General features: G+C 46.8%; 1 protein-coding gene across 1 annotated transcript; it reads left to right on the top strand.

Moving 5' to 3' along the window:
• The first annotated feature begins 1,906 nt into the window (after positions 1–1,906).
• Positions 1,907–3,763, top strand: LOC146078771 (zinc finger MYM-type protein 1-like). Its single transcript, XM_083186135.1, has one exon. It carries the CDS (start codon positions 1,907–1,909, stop codon positions 3,761–3,763), a length of 1,857 nt encoding a protein of 618 aa, XP_083042261.1.
• Positions 3,764–18,537: the final 14,774 nt, after the last annotated feature.

Here is an 18,537-nt window from a genome sequence, read left to right on the forward strand (position 1 = left end):
CGCAATGCCCATTTCACATTATGTGACACACCGTAATGCCCATTACACGTTATGCGACACACCGCAAAGCCCATTACACGTTATGTGACACACCGCAAAGCCCATTACACGTTATGCGACACACCGCAAAGCCCATTACACGTTATGCGACACACCGCAAAGCCCATTACACGTTATGCGACACACAGCAAAGCCCATTACACGTTATTGGCAGGGGTATCTGCGGCAGGCGGCTGTGGTGGGGGGTATCTGCAGCAGTCAGCAGGGGGAGAGGTATGGAGGGGTATCTGCGGCAGCCGACAGGGGGCATCAGCGGCAGCTGGTGGGGGGCTGTGCCTCTCTGGACACTGTCACCTCCGCGCACGTCACTGACAGGAGTCTTCTTTTGGCGCACACTGCCGTGCCAAAGGTCAGACTCCCTCCTCCCTCGTAGCAGGCAGCATGGGGGCATCTGGTCCCGATGTATGCGGCTGCCTCTCTTTGACTCGGGGGCCTGCCTGGCACCCCAGCTCTCCTCTGTCTACGTCTCTCCCGCAAGCAGCTCAGCCTTCCTACAGGCTCCCGTGGCACTCTGAATAAAAATAGTAAGCATGGTGCAGGGGTGTGCCTGCTGTCCATCGGGCGCCCCCAGCCGCCGGGCCCCATAGCAGCTGCACCCCCTGCACCCATGGTAGTTCTGCCACTGAATACATATATACACATATACACACATATATATACACACACACACATATATATATATATATATATATATATATATATACACATATATATAGATATATATCTATATAGATATATATCTATATAGATATATATCTATATAGATATATATCTATATAGATATATATCTATATAGATATAGAGACATATAAATATATATGATATATATTTATATATATATATATATATATATATATAAATTCTGCCAGTGTGCGCCCTTAGTGGCTAGTTTACCCTTGAGTGCTGCTGTGCTGGGTGGGTGGTGCTGCTATCCTGGCTGCCGCCCATCGGTTTCAGGCTCCGCCGCTCCAGCCCAACAGTAATCCTCACGTGGGTGGGCAGAGACTCGAGAGCCAGCGCAGGAAGCCTGTCTGGACCACGGGAGCGGCTGCGGCTGCGTGCGCGCGCGCATGCGCACAAGCCCTCCCGCGGCCATTTTTACTATGGCAGCGCTTGAGGCCGGCCGCGGCCATCGTTCTTCAGGGCAAAATACATGTAGATGCCGCGGCCGGCCCTGTAAAGGAGCGAGGGCGGGCTGTTTTGAGCAGGAAGCTTGTCTGGACCACGGGAGCGGCTGCGTGCGCGCGCGCATGCGCACCAGCCCTCCCGCGGCCATTTTAATTGTGGCAGCAGTGGAGGCCGGCCGCGGCCATCTTTGATAAGGGGAAAATGCACGTAGATGCCGCGGCCGGCCCTGTAAAGGAAGAAAACGGCCGGTTACACTCCAAAACATGCCGGCCCACCGGGAAACAGCCCGGTTTCCCGGTAGGCCAATCCGCCCCTGCTTCAGTATAAAATAAGTCAGTATCCCACAGATTGTGCAGATTTTCCCTTAGAGATCACAGATAGTAAGACAAAAAGATACATCATTTCCCAGGGATCATGCAAGCCCGAATTGCTTTTTCCTAGAGATGAAAAGCAAGGAGGAAGATGTTTTTCAAAAACATATTACAGTATGACAACCAAGGCTGGAGTAGTCATCCCCCGTGCATGGCTTTGTTATTAACCAAAATTGGACAGTGCATACTGTGAGCCATGTTGGCTGTTTGCTGACCGCAGCTCTACCACGTATAAAGAAGCATGGGTTAGTGGCGTAAGAGATTGGCGTCATTTGACGGATCGGATAATTAGTCATGAAAAATCCCAACAACACCTAAATGCTTGCATGGTATTTCAGCACTGGCGAATGCATAGCACTATCGATGAAGAAAATGAAAGAGAAATCCTAAAAGCTAAGAACTTTTGGAGACAAGTATTAGATCGTCTTATTAATGTCACCTTAACATTGGCGATGTGTAACCTCCCTTTCACAGGGCACAGGGAAGTTTTAGGGAATCTTAACAGTGGGAATTTTCTGTCAATTGTTGAACTCTTGGCAAATTATGACCCTGTTTTGAAGCAGCTAATAAGCATGCCCAAAGGTTCAGTTCGCTATTTGAGCCATAAAATACAAGACGAGCTTATTGAAATTCTGTCTAAAAGGATAGAGAATGACATTGTTGAAGAAATCAAAGCTGCACCATTTTTCTCTATCATTATGGACACAACACAGGATATTTCAAAAACTGATCAACTTAGCCAAGTATTTTGTTATGTGAAAGTTGAAACCAATGAACTGAACTTAATAACTAACGTTCAAATCAAGGAATCCTTTTTAGGGTTTCATGAAATATTGGATCAAACTGCTGCTGGTCTTGAGAAAGAAATAGTGAACTCCATTGAGAGAAAAGGCTTGGATCTAGCAAAGTGTCGCGGTCAAGGGTATGATGGTGCAGCAAATATGAGCGGAATTTATTCTGGAGTGCAAGCTAGAATCTCTAGGAGGGAACCTAGTGCAGAATATGTACATTGTGCTGCCCACAAACTGAATCTTGCACTTAATGACTGTGTTCAGGGTATACCTGAAGTAAAAAAATTCTACGACGTTCCGGAAAGAGTATACACTTTCTTTGGCCATAGTATCAAACGATGGGCAATGTTATCTGAATTAGCATCTCTCTTCGAGACTGGAAGTGATATTATTTTAAAAAAATTATGTCCAACACGCTGGTCTTCAAGGAACGACTCACTTACTGCTTTGAGATTCCGGTATAAGGACATAATGAAGGCTCTGTCAAAAATAATCCTTATCAGCAAAAACAAGGATGAATGTAATGAAGCCTCTAGTCTGAAGAAAATGTTAGGGTGTTTTGAGTTTGTGTTACTGATCGTGCTTCAAAAAAAGATTGTGGAAACTGTCAATACTGTTTCTAAATGCATACAAGCAAAAGAGACTCAGTTAGAAAATGCGGCAAAGTTAATTAGTAATGCGACAGAGTCACTGAGGTTATTTAGAAACAATTTTGAAGAAGCTAAAAACATCGCAGTCAACATGTCTCAAATGTGGAGTGTGGAGGTCAAGTTTACATCAAAAAGGGGGAAGACCGTAAAAAGACAGTTTGATGAGTTATGTGAGGATGAAAGACTGAATGATCCTGAGAGATACTTTAAAGTGAACGTTTTCTATGGTTGTTTGGATATAATTGTGACCCAACTGTCAAATCGATTTCAAAGTCTGAATGCCACAGTCCAAAAGTTTAAATGCATTCTACCAAATACACTTGTGACAGCAGCAGATGACGAGCTCTATAAAGATGCTGAAAAGTTAGTGAAACATTTCTCCAAGGACTTTTCTAATTCTTTCCCAGGACAATTGCTTGCATTTAGGGCATGTTTAAAAGCAGAAATATCAAAATCGGCTACAGTGGAAGACTTGGCAAAGCTACTTATAGTTCATAATAGTTTTTTAGCCTCAAGTTTTTCAGAAGTATGTACAGCAATTATTTTATTTCTGTCCATCCCAATAACCGTAGCGACTGCTGAACGTTCCTTCTCAAAGCTAAAACTGATTAAGAACTACCTACGCAGCACCATGGGACAGGAAAGGCTACAAGGATTAGCAATATTGTCCATTGAAAATGAGAGGGCTAAAAAAATAACACTGGAAATGATCATTGATGAATTCGCTGAACGAAAAGCCAGAAAGATGAATTTCCAGACATAGTTTTGAGTAGAAAAGTCAGTATTGACTTCTGGATCAGCAGGTTTTGGACTTGTCTGCCTTCTCTTCCCTCTGGTGCTGAATTTGTTTGAATTTCATTGCAGTTCCTGCTGAACAATGAGCTATTGACAGCTAAAGCATACTGAGGAGCGTATCTTTTTGTTTCCGACATGAAGAACTCAGATGTTTATTTGGACCTTTCTTTTAAAATGGACATACATCTCCTACAAATAATTTCAATAAATAAATGTAAGCACAAGATGTTTTTTTTGAAGTTGAAGAAAGTTTTGTTATGGCGTTATTCCTCATAGTTTTTATGGTATATATTCATACTTATAATTCTTAAAGTTTGAATTAAACAAAACAAAAATAAATATGGTGCTTTTTTTGTGTGTGTTGCGGGGGAGGGGGGGGGGGGGGCAAAGCATTTTTTTGCACTGGGGCCCACGATCCTCTAGTTCCACCACTGGTACCAGGGGTCACATGAGCTGAAGGTAGCCTCAATGACCGGCAGCCCACACTGGAGCACTGATCAGTGGACCCTGGGGAAGGGAGTATGACATTTTTTTATTTCATGTTTTTACACATTGATCAGCTTTTGTGTCCATTGGACTAATATGGACCCAATTCAGACCAGATTGCATGGGCACAAATAGTTACTGCCATTATCAGACCAGCCTCTGTTTCGCTCCAGTAAAATACCATCTTGTGAATCAATGCATTCGCTGTGTGTATGGATGTGGACTGGTGCATATCCACGTGCAGCTGAGCAAAAATGGCCAAAATCCTATGTAACAGGCTGCTGAAATGAAATGATTTTTACACTGTGTTATAGCTCAACATACCTTTCTTAATTTCAATGAGTGCCACAATCTGAAGTAATACTTACAAGGTTACAGATAGACATAATCATAGGCGTGCGCAGCCCATTTTCTTAGGGGGTGCACCATGAGGGGGCGTGTCCATCGCCGCCTATGGGTATCAATGCAAACTAAATAGGTGACTTAGGGGGTTATTCTAGTTCATTCTTTCTGACAAAATCCTTCTTAGATGGACAAAACCATGTGCACTGCGGGTGGGGCAGATGTAACTTGTGCAGAGAGAATTAGATTTGGGTGGGTTTTTTCTTCAAAGTGAGATCTATATTGCAGTGTAAAATCATGCAGTCAGTATTTTCCTTCACAGAAACAAAAAAACTCACCCAAATCTAATTCTCTCTGCACATGTTACATCTGCCCCCCTGCATTGCACATTAAATCCATCTAAGAAGGATTTTGTCAGAAAGAATGAACTAGAATAAACCCCTTAGTTATGTATACGCACCTCAGAATACTAAAAACAGGGACAGTGCGTGCCGAAGGTGCGCTGCAAAAATTTACACTGTAATGCCCATTACACATAATGCCACACACAGTAATGCCCATTACATATAATGCATTGCACAGTAATGCCCATTCCACATAATGCCATCCAACATAATGCTCATTCCACATAATGCCACACACCATAATGCTCATGACACAGTAATGCCCATTCCACATGCCAGGGCTTGACAAATTTTTGTAAAATAGGGACCATAGAGACAGTGTGCACGCCTAAAATTTACACCGTAATGCATATTACATGTCACACAGACATTACATAGTATACCGCATGCCATAATGCCCATTACATGTTGTGCCTCACACGGTTATGCCCATTACGTCTCAGACTATGATGCCAGACACATTATTTGACACAAGTGATGCCCATTACACATTATTTGACACAAGTAATACCCATTACAAATTATGCCACACACCATAAGGCCCATTACATGTTGCACCTCACACCGTGATACCCATTACAAGTGCGCCTCACACTGTGATACCCATTAGACGTTGTGCCTCACACCGTGATGCCCATTACATCTCAGACCGTCATGCCCATTACACATTAAGCCACACACCGTGTTGCCCATTACACATTATTACACATTATTTGACACACGTGATGCCCATTACACATTATGGGGGGGGGGACATGACAGGGGTGGGCGGGGTAAAGGGGAGTGTAAGGAATGAAAGGCTGGGAAGAGCAAAGAAAGGGGGGGATTATATATATATATATATAAGTACACATACACATATATACAGGGGCGTAACTAACTATTTAGCGCCCCCCCGCCGCACGTTATTCGGCGCCCCCCCCCCACACACACCTAACCTGCCCCCCCCTTCTTACCCGCGGTCTGCGTCTCGCCCGGCTCTCTGTCGGGACCTTCCTGACGTCACGGTCCCGGCCGGCTCCTGCTGCTACAATGAAAACGGACTCTTAGAAAATGGCTGCCCCCATACTGCAGACAGAAAACTGTCTGCAGTATGGGGGCAGCCATTTTCTAATTGTCAGTTTTCATTGCAGCAGGAGCCGGCCGGGACCGTGACGTCAGGAAGGTCCCGACAGAGAGCCGGGCGAGACGCAGACCACGGGTAACTATAGCCCCGCAGCCCCCCCGGCGGCGCCCCCAATTTCTCTGTGCCCCACCGCCACTGCGGGGGATGCGGAGCTATAGTTACGCCACTGCATATATATATATATCTCCTATATATTTGGCTACATCTGTCACTCAAAGTGTGTGTCTGTGTCTATAACGCTCTGTTCCTGGACTTTCCTCTTAATGTGTGATTGCCTTCATCTGTGCTGAACACGTTTCTGAGAAATTAACCTGTTTAAAACAGGTGATGGCAATCATACATTAAGGGGAAGTCTAGAAACAGAGCATTGTGTCCCTCCTGGAGAGGGTCATGTTGGGAGGTATGTGACAGAGAACCAGCCCAGTGAGCCCACAGACAGTGCCAGACACCCTCTGCCTTCCCATGTTGCCCAGCACTGCTACTCCACAGCCACCAGGTGAGCGCCCCCCTCCCGCGATTCGCGGCAAAAACACCCCCGCGACCCCCCTCCCGCGATTTGCGGCAAAACCGCCCCCCCGCGCGCCCCCCTCCCTCCCACGATTCGCGGCAAAAACACCCGCTCCCCCACGACCCCCCCTACCGCGATTCGCAGCAAAAACACCCCCGCGACCCCCCCTCCCGCGATTCGCTGCAAAAAGAAACCCCCCACGACCCCTCCCGCAATTCGCGGCAAACCCTCCCCCGCGACCCCCCCCGATTTGCAGAAAAAACACCCCCCCCGCGCGACCTCCCTCCCGCGATTCGCGGCAAAAAGAACCCCCCCGCGACCCCCCCTTGCACGATTGGCGGCAACCACCCCCCGCAACCCCCCCTCCCGCAATTCGCGGCACCCCCCCGCGATTCGCGACAGCCCCAGGATTAAATGGCACATGCAAAACACTGACATGGCTATGGTCGACAATGAAAAAGGTTGACATGAGTTTTTGAAGATTTATTTTTCATTTTTTTAATGTTTTCATATTCATTGTCATGTGTCAACATGGACACCAATGAAGTGGCACACTTATGTCAACATTTACATGTGTTGACCTTTCTGTGTTGATTTTTTCTTGTGGCGATTCGCATCACACCCCCCCACCGCAACCCCCACTCCCGCGATTCACGGCACACACACACACACCCCCGCGATTCTCGGCACTTCACCCCGTGACCCCCCCTCCCGTGATTCACGGCACACCCCCCGCGACCCCCCCTCCCATGATTCGCCGCAACCCCCGCCCCCGTAACCCCCCTCCCGCGATTTGCGGCAACCCACCCCGCGACCCCCCTCCCGCGATTCTCTGCAATCCCTCCCCTCCCGCGATTCGCAGCATCCACCCCCCCACAACCCCCCCTCCTGCAATTCGTGGCACCCCCCGCGACCCCCCCTCCTGCAATTCGCGGCACCCCCCGCGACCCCCCCTCCCGCGATTCGCGGACACCTAAGTTGCAATACAGGGCATCTTTCATACAATTCTAACCATATTTCTCATATACAAACATTCACAAATTAAGGGGGCGCAGCCCCTTACGACGGTGTGAAGAGCGCCCGTAGGGCGCGATGAATCACCTAGTATCTCCTATATATTTGGCTACATCTGTCACTCAAAGTGGTTGTCTGTGTCTATAACGCTCTGTTCCTGGACTTTCCTCTTAATGTGTGATTGCCTTCATCTGTGCTGAACACCTTTCTGAGAAATTAACCTGTTTAAAACAGGTGATGGCAATCATACATTAAGGGGAAGTCTAGAAACAGAGCATTGTGTCCCTCCTGGAGAGGGTCATGTTGGGAGGTATGTGACAGAGAACCAGCCCAGTGAGCCCACAGACAGTGCCAGACACCCACTGCCTTCCCATGTTGCCCAGCACTGCTACTCCACAGCCACCAGGTGAGCGCCCCCCGCCCGCGATTTGCGGCAAAACCTCCCCCCCCCACGCGCCCCCCCCCCTCCCGCGATTCGCGGCAAAAACACCCGCTCCCCCGCGACCGCCCCTACCGCGATTCGCAGCAAAAACACCCCCGCGACCCCCCCTCCCGCGATTCGCTGCAAAAAGAACCCCCCCACGACCCCTCCCGCAATTCGCAGCATAACCACCACCCCGCGACCCCCCCCTCCCGCGAATCGCGGCAAACCCTCCCCCGTGACCCCCCCCCCGATTCGCGGAAAAAACACACCCCCCGGCGACCTCCCTCCCGCGATTCGCGGCAAAAAGAACCCCCCCGCGACCCCCCCTTGCACGATTGGCGGCACCCCCCCTGCGACCCCCCTCCCGCGATTCGCAGCACCCCCCCCCCGCAATTCGCAGCAGCCCCAGGATTAAATGGCACATGCAAAACACTGACATGGCTATGGTCGACAATGAAAAAGGTTGACATGAGTTTTTGAAGATTTATTTTTAATTTTTTTAATTTTTTCATATTCATTGTCATGTGTCGACATGGACACCAATGAAGTGGCACACTTATGTCAACATTTACATGTGTTGACCTTTCTGTGTTGATTTTTTCTTGTGGCGATTCGCGTCACACCCCCCCGCAACCCCCCCTCCCGCGATTCGCGGCACCCCCCGTGACCCCCCACCTCCCGCAATTCGCGGCAACCCCCCACCGGAACCCCTGTGAACCCCGCCCTCCCGCGATTCGCGGCACCCACCCCCGCGACCCCCCCTCCCGCAATTCGCGGCACCCCCCCGTGATTCGCGGCAGCTCCAGAATTAAATTGCACATGGAAAACACTGACATGGCTATGGTCGACAATGAAAAAGGATGACATGAGTTTTTGAAGTTTTTTTGTCATTTTTTGAATATTTTCATATTCATTCTCATGTGTCGACATGGACACCAATGAAGTGCCACACTTATGTCAACATTTACATGTGTTGACCTTTCTGTGTTGATTTTTTTCTTGTGGCGATTCGCGTCACACCCCCCGCAACCCCCCCTCCGGCGATTCGCGGCACCCCGGCACCCCCGTGCGACCCCCCCTCCTCCCGCAATTCGCGGCAACCCCCCACCAGAACCCCCATGAGCCCCGCTCTCCCGCGATTCGCGGCACCCACCCCCCGCAACCCCCCCTCCCGCAAATCGCGGCACCCCCCGCGATTCGCGGCAGCCCCAGGATTAAATGGCACATGCAAAACACTGGCACGGCTATGGTCGACAATGAAAAAGGTTGACATGAGTTTTTGAAGATTTATTTCATTTTTTGAATGTTTTCATATTCATTGTCATGTGTCAACATGGACACCAATGAAGTGGCACACTTATGTCAACATTTACATGTGTTGACCTTTCTGTGTTGATTTTTTCTTGTAGCGATTCGCGTCACACCCCCCCGCAACCCCCCCCGTGACCCCCCACCTCCCGCAATTCGCGGCAACCCCCCACCGGAACCCCTGTGAACCCCGCCCTCCCGCGATTCACGGCACCCAACCCCGCGACCCCCCCCTCCCGCAATTCGCGGCAGCTCCAGAATTAAATTGCACATGGAAAACACTGACATGGCTATGGTCGACAATGAAAAAGGTTGACATGAGTTTTTGAAGTTTTTTTTTTATTTTTTGAATATTTTCATATTCATTCTCATGTGTCGACATGGACACCAATGAAGTGCCACACTTATGTCAACATTTACATGTGTTGACCTTTCTGTGTTGATTTTTTCTTGTGGCAATTTGCGTCACACCCCCCCCCCACCCCACCCCCCCACAACCCCCACTCCCGCGATTCACGGCACACACACACACAACTCCCCCGCAATTCTCAGCACCCCACCCCGTGACCCCCCCTCCCGTGATTCACGGCACACCCCCGCGACCCCCCCTCCCATGATTCGCCGCAACCCCCGCCCCGTAACCCCCCCTCCCGCGATTCGCGGCACCCACCCCCGCGACCCCCCCTCCCGCAATTCGCGGCACCCCCCCGCGATTCGCGGCAGCTCCAGAATTAAATTGCACATGGAAAACACTGACATGGCTATGGTCGACAATGAAAAAGGTTGACATGAGTTTTTAAAGTTTTTTTTTTCATTTTTTGAATGTTTTCATATTCATTCTCATGTGTCGACATGGACACCAATGAAGTGCCACACTTATGTCAACATTTACATGTGTTGACCTTTCTGTGTTGATTTTTTCTTGTGGCGATTCGCGTCACACCCCCCCCCACAACCCCCACTCCCGCGATTCACGGCACACACACACCCCCCCGCGATTCTCGGCACCCCACCCCGTGACCCCCCCTCCCGTGATTCACGGCACACCCCCCGCGACCCCCCCTACCATGATTCGCCGCAACCCCCGCCCCCGTAACCCCCCTCCCGCGATTTGCGGCAACCCACCCCGCGACCCCCCTCCTGCGATTCTCTGCAATCCCTCCCCTCCCGCGATTCACAGCATCCACCCCCCACAACCCCCCCTCCTGCAATTCGCGGCACCCCCCGCGACCCCCCCTCCTGCAATTCGCGGCACCCTCCGCGACCCCCCCTCCCGCGATTCGCGGACACCTAAGTTGCAATACAGGGCATCTTTCATACAATTCTAACCATATTTCTCATATACAAACGTTCACAAATTAAGGGGGCGCAGCCCCTTACGACGGTGTGAAGAGCGCCTGTAGGGCGCGATGAATCACCTAGTATATATATATATATATATATATAGTGTGTGTGTATATGTATATATACATATATATATATATATATATATATATATATATACACAAAGTCATACTGTGCTTGTTAATGTGGAAGTGCTGCCTTACTTTCACTTATGTGGATGCCTGGTGGGGCAGACAGGCTGTGCACAACGTGACTCCTACACAGCACTACAGGTCCTCCACACCTCCTTCCTTCTCCCTGCAGCCTGCGTGCTCAGCCACTCACTGAGCCGCAGGCTGCTGTGTCAGATATGATTGGACAGCTGAGCCATCGCTCAGCTATCCTGTCCTATACGGCGCCGGCACGCTATATATGGTGCTGCCTGTCAATCAGCGTCAACTAGGTCCCGGGACCCGGAGCAGAGTGCAGCGCAGCGCGATTACTTAACTAAACACACAGCCTGTCCCTGGCAGGCGTTGGACGTCCACCGCAGACCCCGCTGGCGGGGTCTGCCTGGCTGCAATCGTGCGGGGGGTGTCCAGTCATTAGGAGGTGCCTGTGCACCCCTGGCACCCCCCGTGCGCACGCTTATGGACATAATCTCTACATGGGTGATATCCTTCTCCTTTTCTTTCTCTCTCCTATTTCCTACTTTCTAATCACAGATGAGATGTAATAGGGTGAAATTTTTAGACTTTTTTTGATTTTTAGTAAAAAAAAATTTTGCCTGTTTGTCCAAATCGCAAATAGAATAGTATGCGAATTGCAATTAATTTGTATGTTTTTTCTAGTGAAATCGCACATTTTGGTTTGTCTGTAAATTTGTACACTTCGATTTACATTCAGATGTTTTCCCATTACAAAGTATAGAACTCACCAATGTAATGGGATGCGATGTTTAGTAAACGTTACCAAAAATTGTGAAACAAATAGATCAGGTTCAGACTGGCAAATTTGCCTGAACCATGCACAGATCAATGATCTGCTATTTATGATTTGTGCTATTTATGATTTGTAATTTCCTGAAAATACAACCGATGCTGGTCGTATGCATTCATACCCAGCATCAGTCATATTTTGGGATCTTGGTAAATTTCCCCTGCTGCCTTTTTTCATCTGAGTGTATGATCCTTCACTTGAAGGAACAGACACAATAGACTCACTAGGTGCTGAGGATGTTATAGGTGTTACAGAAGATAAGTATGGGAACATCTTCATGAAATAGGACACATTCCTTGTCACAGTGCGAAAGGTCATTTCCTACAACAACCATTGTTCCTTTCCTTTTCACTACAGTCAGTGGACTTTGGTGAAAAGCAGTCATGTCCTTGCGTACTACTTTTTGTTTCTCCAGAACACAATCTCCTTCTAGTAAGTCCAAAACAATAGCTCTTCTTTTCTGGTCTGCATATTGTTTAGCCTTTTGTATATTGGCCGAGTCCTTTTTTCTTACCTGATGATCTCTAGATGAAGGATTCAAATTCATTTTTTGGAAGAGTGGATCTGATTACCTTTCTTTCAAATATTAATGTCTGAGGAGGGACATTTGTTGTAGAATGAGGCAATGAGCAATATTGTCTGAGAAATTGATTAGAGAATGTTGAATTAGAATTCTGGATACTTTAAACATCTTTATTTGTTTTCCCAGATTACGCATAAAACTTTCAACAAGACCATTAGCCTGTGGCCACAGGGGAGTTTTCTTTGTATGTCGAATTCCAAAAAGTTTTATGAATTTGCTTAAATCATCACTGTCACGACCACCATGTCAGCTGCCCTGGCTCTCTGTGCTGTCCTGAGCCAACAGACCTCTGATAGGTTACCCTCTGACCTGGAGCTCACCTCCGCTGCTGATTCCCATGCTGGCTATCTGCGTTCCGTCACTCTGTTGCCGCCAGGTGACAGCGGTGGTGTGCAGTCTCATGCCATGCAGGCTCTGAGTGGTGGGAGGCATGAGTCGCCATGACAGGTTAGGCCTCTGGTTGGACACGCCGGCTGCAGCGCCTCCGCGTACACTCACCGCCGGCTGGTTTCTGTCACCGCATCTGGCGGCGGCCATCTTCTTGGTTACTACAGCCTATGCTGCGCGGCTCCATCTGTGAGGTCATACGCGCAGCCAATCACCGCTCAGCTCAACCTTCAAATACTGACTGGCCGGGCCAGACCGGCAGTCAGTACAATGGTGTCCACCCTCTAACATCATTGAGTACTCCTGGCTATCTGTAGTTCCCACTACAATTCTCTTATGCTACCTGGTTAAAGTTTACTCCAATCTCCCTGCTGATCGTCCACTGCATTACCATATCATTACGGAACCCTCTGCCGCCTATAAGGATAGGACAAGGGTGTCATCTTCTTCTTCATTCCTGACGGTTATTATCTGTGGTCGCATCCCTGGTTCTGCAGCTACTCAGCACAGATTCAACTGGACTTCATCTTCTTCATCATCAAATCCTTTATCCAATCATCCAATCCTTAAACCAATCATCCAATCCTTCATCCAATCATCCAATCCTTCATCCAATAATCCAATCCTTCTTTCAATCACCCAATCGACCAATCCTGCAATCATCCAATCATTCAACTTATCTTCAAAGCTCTTTCAATAAGTATTGTATGTTATTGTCTTCTTCCAATTTATCAAAATCTACAGTTATTCATTGTGCCATCATTCATATCTTGTACCGCAGTATCTTTATTAAAAAAGATGGTACTTATGTAATATCTGGACTCCTGTTTTTCTTATGAGACCGCGTCCCCTCGCGGAGCTCGCTGCGCTCACCACGCTTCGGGCACGGTGGCTCGCTGCGCTCGCCACACTATATAAAATCAACTCCATGCGTATTTGGATAGTAGCGGTATGAAAAAATGGGGTGCATTTAACATGGGAGTCCAGATAATACATAAGTAACAAAAAGGTTTTATTTTATACAATTGCTTCACTCCCTTCTGTCGTTCATGCAACAGCCCTACATCAAAGCACCCAGCCTCCGTTACACTCCAGCTAGTGCTTCACGAAACGTGACAATCACCTTGAAATGGCGGACCATTATCAGTCTTTATTGTAAAGTCTTTGTAGTAAATGTTCTATCCAAAGCTGGTAAGACAGATGTGGCAGACCTTGAAGATATTATTTCAAGAACAGGATACCTTGAAAATTCATCCACAGTCACTAGTATGTATTTACCATTGTACAATGGCAAACATAGACATTTTCCCAGACATTGTCAGGTAGATCAGTAATCTGCAAAGGTTCACTGTTAGTTGGCGTAGAAAGAAGGGTACATGTCATACAGTTACAAATTTCCAATTCAACATGTTGCTCCATGGAGGGAAACCATATATTTTCACATAAAAGTTGTTTGTTCTTGAGTCCTAAATGACTGGCATGAGCAATATCAATTAAACTCTTTCTGAAAACATCTGGAATGACCATTTTGTCACCTTTGATAATGATTGGATGTACAATAAGTTCTTGACAAGATGCAATTATAACAGTGGCAGAGATATATTCTAAGAAAAGCACACAAGGAGAGAGGGCCCTGCTCGTTAGAGCTTACATTCTAAAGGTACGGGGAAGACAAACTGGGTGACATAGATCGGATAGGAGTGAACATGGTTAGATTTAATGAAGAAGTGGGTCTTGAGTGCCCTTTTAAAGTTTTGTAGGGAGGTGGCAAGTCTGATAGGGAGGGGAAGAGAATTTCAGAGATATGGTGCACAATGGCCAAAGTCCTGGAGGCAGGAATGGGAGGAAGTAACCAGTTTGCAGGAGACATACCCTGCATTTGTGGAGTGGAGAGGGCGGGTGGGAGTGTAAAGAGAGACAAGGTCAGATATGTAGGAGGGAGAAGAATGGGTGATGGCTTTGTAAGTGAGTGTAAGAAGCTTGAATTGTATTCTGAAGGGAAAGGAGAGCCAGTGCATGAAGAAAACACAATATTCACAATTGTGACCATGAAAATGAGTCAATTATCAGGGATTTTTCTACCACCAAAGTCAGTCACTTTGCACTAGGACAAGCTCGTACTCTTTTTTACTATGCTAAAGTATATTAATGAACCACTCTAAGACATCCTGACAGAATTTTAACTAGATTGGAGCATCTTCATAGGTTTCGTTATTTTCACCTAAAAAAATGAAACTTTAGGCCTCTTGCCAGAACAGAAGATGTTGACTTAAATCAAAACGCTTTTGCACGTTTCTTATTCAGGTCAAGTCATAACTTGTTCACACTAGCCGATTTGGAATTTCTCAATTTAAATTTTTTCACTCCGCTCTATATTCCTCAAGGGTTTGTATTTCTTCTTCCACTTGCTTCCTTATGTTGATAGAATGCACTGTTGTTCTTGAGCAATTGGGATGATTGAGTGATCAATGTGAAGATGAACTTGATAATCTTTACGTTTCCAATGCCATGAAAAAGATGACCATACTCCTGTAGTAAAGCATTCACATCATTCTGTAGTTGTTTTTGGTCATGTATGACAGGATTGTGATTGGGAGTGTCATGTAAGACAGTAAGAGAATCATGACTACAGTATGTGCCGCAATTTGTATAAGACTCAACTCTGAAGCAGTATCCAATCCCAAAAGATTACCTCTTGCATACATGGTGACGAAAATAAGCCTTTTGTCATTTGTCATTTTTGCATGCAATGATGTCAAAAGAACCCTTTAGTGTAAGAGGTTATTTGTTGCCATACAGGAAAAATTTTGTAGATGTTGGACTCAAAATGATATTGCCATTCAGCTTCTTAAAACTTGTAGCATCCATTATTTTTACAGAACCACCTGAATCTATTAGAAAGTCAACTGAAGTATGTTTTAGAGTGTTAGCAGTTTTTGAACTGACCTTATTGTTTCCAACTTGATGATATATTTAGATAAATCCTTCTGACTTGTCATCACTGTCCAAAAGGGAAGAAAAGAAAAAAGTACTCTCCTTTGTTTGGGGGCACGCTTTATCAAAATGAAGAAAAACTTAGGTTTTGAGATACTAGTAGGTTCTAAAATATAACTTTTAATACTTTTAGTGTCAAAATTTATTCAAACAAATATAAATCTTCTAATGTGTGCCGACAGCCGGGAAAGGCAGTGGTAGCCACTATTGGAGGTTACAAGATTGCCTAGTTAGCAATAGGTAAGAAATAAAGTATATAAAGTATATAAAGACTCCTCAGGCAGAGACGACACAATCACTGCTGTCGTGTCGACCAACTAGTCCTAGTCCAAATTCGACACTGTGAATGTGTGGCGTTAGTAGCCTGTTTGTATGGAGTGACTGGTATAGTAGAAAGTATAGCGTTTGCTGTCTCTTTCCCCGGGATAAGGTGCCCTGTTGATAATTAATCAGTGCAGGGTCTAGCCGAAATCCTTAAGGTAGAGATGAGAGTGCTATTAAACTGAAGGAAAGGTAGAGAGTGCTAAAGTAGGGTGTATGGAAGAGACGGCTTATATCCAGTGGGTTAGTACGCTGCTGCTTCCTATTGTCAATGCATTGATAGGGAGTGAGCGATACTCACCAAAGGATTGCGTTATGTAGAAAGTGGGATATTTTCTATCACTTTGGTGCAAGTATGTAAAACCCTGTTGACTAATTGTCAGTGCAGAGTCCTATCATATCTTGCCCGGGGTGATAAGAGTAACCTGAAAAGAGGTAATAGTTATGATGTCTCCTTCTATTGCTGTAGGCAAGAGCAGATTAATATGATTATCAAAGAGAAATCAAAAAAAGGGGATGGTGCCCCTTTAAATGGGAGCTCCTGCTGGGATTTGCCCAAAGCAGCTTAATAGGGATAGTAAGAAAGCATATAAACGGCCGGTAGTTGCAAGGTATAGTAACCAGAAATCAGTGGACTTAAGTATAGTTGTACAGTGAGGTAAGAGTGGCTATCACTGCTTACCCGTCTGTCGGAGAGCTCCGTGTCCTCCGTGAGCTCTCGGGCTGTGAACCGGATGGCGCAGAGTAACAGCGTCAGAAATTGCCGGCGCCGGGTAAAGTGTTGCCTACGGCTGAGCAGACAGCTGTTTCGCTTGGGGGCGAGCTTCGTCAGTGCTGACGTGTGTTCTCCACGTCATGCTATTAATTCCTGCCCTCACAATTGGCTAATAGGTATGGGCGTATTGTGACAGTTCTTACTTGTCTTTAGGGGGTATGCCTAACTACGGAAAGTGTAAGGCAATAATGGAAAAAAGAGTTTTCATCTCATGGGAGAATAATTTATATTAGTGAGGATGGCACAAGGTTGTAATTAAGGCCCTTATTCTGATCTAAGCGGTAACGGCCGCTTGCGGCCGTTCCGCCGATGTTTTCGCTCTGCGCATGTGCAGAGGGCACTCTGCGCATGTGCAGGCGAAATCGCCGCACAATTTTTTTTACCGCCGCAAAGGGGGTGGATAGGGGCGTGAGGGGCTACTTAGCCTCATTTCCCTATGCATACGCCCCGCGTTTCATGGGCGTTCCCATGCAAACGCGGGGCGTACGCATGGTAATGAGGCTGTGACGCATGTGTTGGGGGCGGCCATCTGACATCGCCGGATGTCAGCTGCCCGCCCCCATACATGCTTTCACACGGACAAGTGTCCGTGAGGTCTATGGTTGCGGGAGCTGGTGGAGCGTGCGGCCCTGCCTTCGATGGTCGGCGACCATCGAATGCAGGGGGCTGCTCCAAGATGGTGGAGGCGTATCCCCCGCCATTTTCATGCGGACCGCCACATGTCCGCGTACGGACGGCCGTGGCGATCCGTATGGAAGGCGGGGATTCGCCTGCACGGTCGGAGCCGCATATGCGGCTCCGGCCGCATCAATCAGAATAAGGGCCTAAATGAGAATACTAATGCTGTTGAATGATACTGATTAGTTGAAGTCGGGAATCGGAAAAGCCGCAATTGTATATCAAGATTCTGAAAGGCTGAAAAAGGCTGCTATGAAATATGAATGAATGACAATGTTAAATATTATTATATTAAATCTCAATGGGGGTTGAACTATATTGGGGAGAATGGCACAAGAAAATAAGATGGTTGAGGAATAGTGATACTCATGTTAATTAAAAGGGGGTTGGAAAAGCCGTGAATATATATATAGCCGCAAATGTACCTTCGTTCTGTAAGACTGTTACTATTGTAGCTAAAGATCAAAGTGAGTAATAATAATTGTGCTATCGAAAATGCGGCTGTAAATATAAGTGTAGAATAAATATTTATAGGACAAAAGCCTATTAGTAAATGAACCATGATGGATAGGACCGATCCAAGATAAAAGAGGAATGCTGTGGTTTAAAGGGGATCTAGTAAGGACATTATGAATGGCAAAAAATCCATACTGATGTGCAGAGAGATTGATGACCCTGGTGCTGCAGTGAGTGTATCAGTCATTCATATTAGCGCAATTTAACATGGCGCTATAGTATATCTATGAATAAATAAATATAGCAAAATATGCCTGTCCTTGTATAATAAATTTTATAAGTTGCTAGAGCGGGAGAAAGGGGGAAGAGGGCAGCAGGGGTGAGGGAGAAAAACAAGGGTGAATTGACGAACAGTTATAAATAAAATGTGATGGGGGAAAAAAGGAGAATTGTGTAGTAGGTAGTGTCTAAATCGTGATAGGAGTGAGGGAGGATGGTAGAAAACTCCCGGTGATAAAATTATCCCAGGTGATGGATGCATACCTATGTGTGTTAAAATGAGTTTATGTAATGCAGGGGGGAAAAAGGGGGGGGGGGGGGTTGTATATATATTA

This window comes from Crinia signifera, chromosome 1, assembly GCF_055691185.1.
Source record: "Crinia signifera chromosome 1, ASM5569118v1, whole genome shotgun sequence".
In the NCBI taxonomy this organism is placed as follows: Eukaryota; Metazoa; Chordata; class Amphibia; order Anura; family Myobatrachidae; genus Crinia; species Crinia signifera.